The 1,959-nt window shown below is 45.1% G+C and overlaps 1 protein-coding gene across 1 annotated transcript in view; it reads right to left on the bottom strand.

Moving 5' to 3' along the window:
- The window catches only part of LOC101856465 (C-Jun-amino-terminal kinase-interacting protein 4), a gene marked incomplete in the record, with an annotated part of 80,142 nt that overhangs the window by 16,495 nt on the left and 61,688 nt on the right, over window positions 1-1,959 (bottom strand). Inside the window, 3 exon segments of the mRNA XM_035972404.1 lie at window positions 321-434; window positions 888-1,059; window positions 1,591-1,742. Of these exon segments, the coding sequence (XP_035828297.1) occupies window positions 321-434; window positions 888-1,059; window positions 1,591-1,742 (438 nt within the window).

Raw genomic sequence — 1,959 nt, forward strand, 5'->3', positions numbered from 1 at the left:
GGGGGGGGAGGGGGGGGGGGGGAGAGGACTGTAAAGACTAGGGAGGGAGAGACATACATGAAAGCAGTAAGTAGGATTAACCCCTTCGTGACGAAGAACCAATTTGTGCTTCACAGAGCACAGTTTTCGATCTTCAAGACTTAGCAGTGAACTGCGTACATTTAAATCCAGTTTGCAAATACGCTAAACTGTGTTTAAAAATTCTTCGTTTGGAAAAAAATATTGCAGTATTCGAATCAGCAACTAATTTTTATGAGGCCTGTCAGAGAAAAGGCAAGCAAAGACACAAGAGACTAGAGTAGTTAAATCATTGCACTTACTCTCAGAGAGAGGCACAGAGATGATGACTCCGTTCCCAGTCCCGATCCACAGCCGGTTGCACGAGATGAGCATGGCGGTGATCCGCACGAAGGAGAAGCCCAACTTGCCCGTGCCTGCAGGAGCAACAAACAAACATGTGAAACCATGACGATGAAACAACCTTAAAATGACACTTTAACTTATAACAAACAACGGAGGTAACAAGACAAGAGGACAGCCTCAAAATGACACTTAGATTTACAACAAACAACATGAGCCTTCTTGTTTTCCAGTAGTAATTTCTTCCAGTTACGAGAAAAAAACCAATATTCAATAATTCTTGTTAAATGGTTTTAGTACATGAGATAGTCTTACAGCACTTGCAAAACAAATATGTAACACAAGAGCCAGAGATAACTGATGTTACTAGAGATTAACCTAAAAAATAAAGGAGAAGAGATAAGGAAGACCACAAACACACATTCAGTACACACATTCAACACAAGTAAACAGACATCACAAACAAAGAAACACACACACAGACACACTGACAAACAAACAAAGACTGACAGACGGACACAGCGTACCCAACATCTTGGAGACGTAGGGCTCTATATCGACGTCCTGTAGATGCTGGTGGGTGTAGGCGTGGTACAGTCGCAGGGTACTGTCTAGTCGGATGGACACCCACACACCGTCACCCACCCAGCACAGCTGACGAACCTGGCTCTCCTTGCGCGGGTGAGCGTCGAAGCTCTTCTGTGGAGGAGCACAGAACCAATCAAAGCTTCTGTTTTGTTTTGTTTTGTTTAAGTAACTGTTTTAAAGCACTTACAGTACAAACAGGTCAGAAATGGTACAAGTTAAACGCCCCTATCAACATAGTACAGGTCATAATATACACGCCAAAGATTAGAGGTCTGACTAGAAAGTAACAAACAAAACAAAAAAAAAATAAAATAAAAAGAGGAGCGACAAGGACTACAGATGTTGGATAGGATGTTGGGGATCAATGATGTGTAACTTGTTCTTGAAGCTGGGCGTGTTTCCCCGCCACCATGGTCATGCACATACACACCCCTGCCCACCCCCACACAAACTCACACCCAACACACACACACCTCAATGGCCATGTTCTGGGGATCAATGATGTGTATCTTGTTCTTGTACACACATCATACGAGTTTCCCTGCCACCACGGTCATACAAACACACACACACATAAACACATGCACACACCCATCCCCCCCCACCACACACACTCCCTCCCTTCCTCACACACACACTCACCTCAATGGCCATGTTCTGGGGATCAATGATGTGTATCTTGTTCTTGTATCCGCACCAGACATGCTTCCCGGCCACCACGGTCATGCAGCGGATGGACTGCTTGGGCCGGCCCAGGTCCAGGAGGTGGTAGTTGAGTAGGTCCCACTGACCGTCTGAGGGAGAACATAACACGCCTTTGTTAACCCTCGAGGTGACCGAGACCGCTACACCGGGCTGTCGTGACGGAGGCTGCGTCGACTGATTCACTACTTAGGGGACCTTCAATCGAATGTCTGCTTTTTAAAATTCCCATGTGAATAAAATCAAGTTTGATTTCTAAAATGTCTAGATCACTATGATGAACTTGCCATTTGAAACATACAATACCCC

The sequence above is a fragment of the Aplysia californica genome, unplaced genomic scaffold (assembly GCF_000002075.1).
Source record: "Aplysia californica isolate F4 #8 unplaced genomic scaffold, AplCal3.0 scaffold00681, whole genome shotgun sequence".
Classification (NCBI taxonomy): domain Eukaryota; kingdom Metazoa; phylum Mollusca; class Gastropoda; order Aplysiida; family Aplysiidae; genus Aplysia; species Aplysia californica.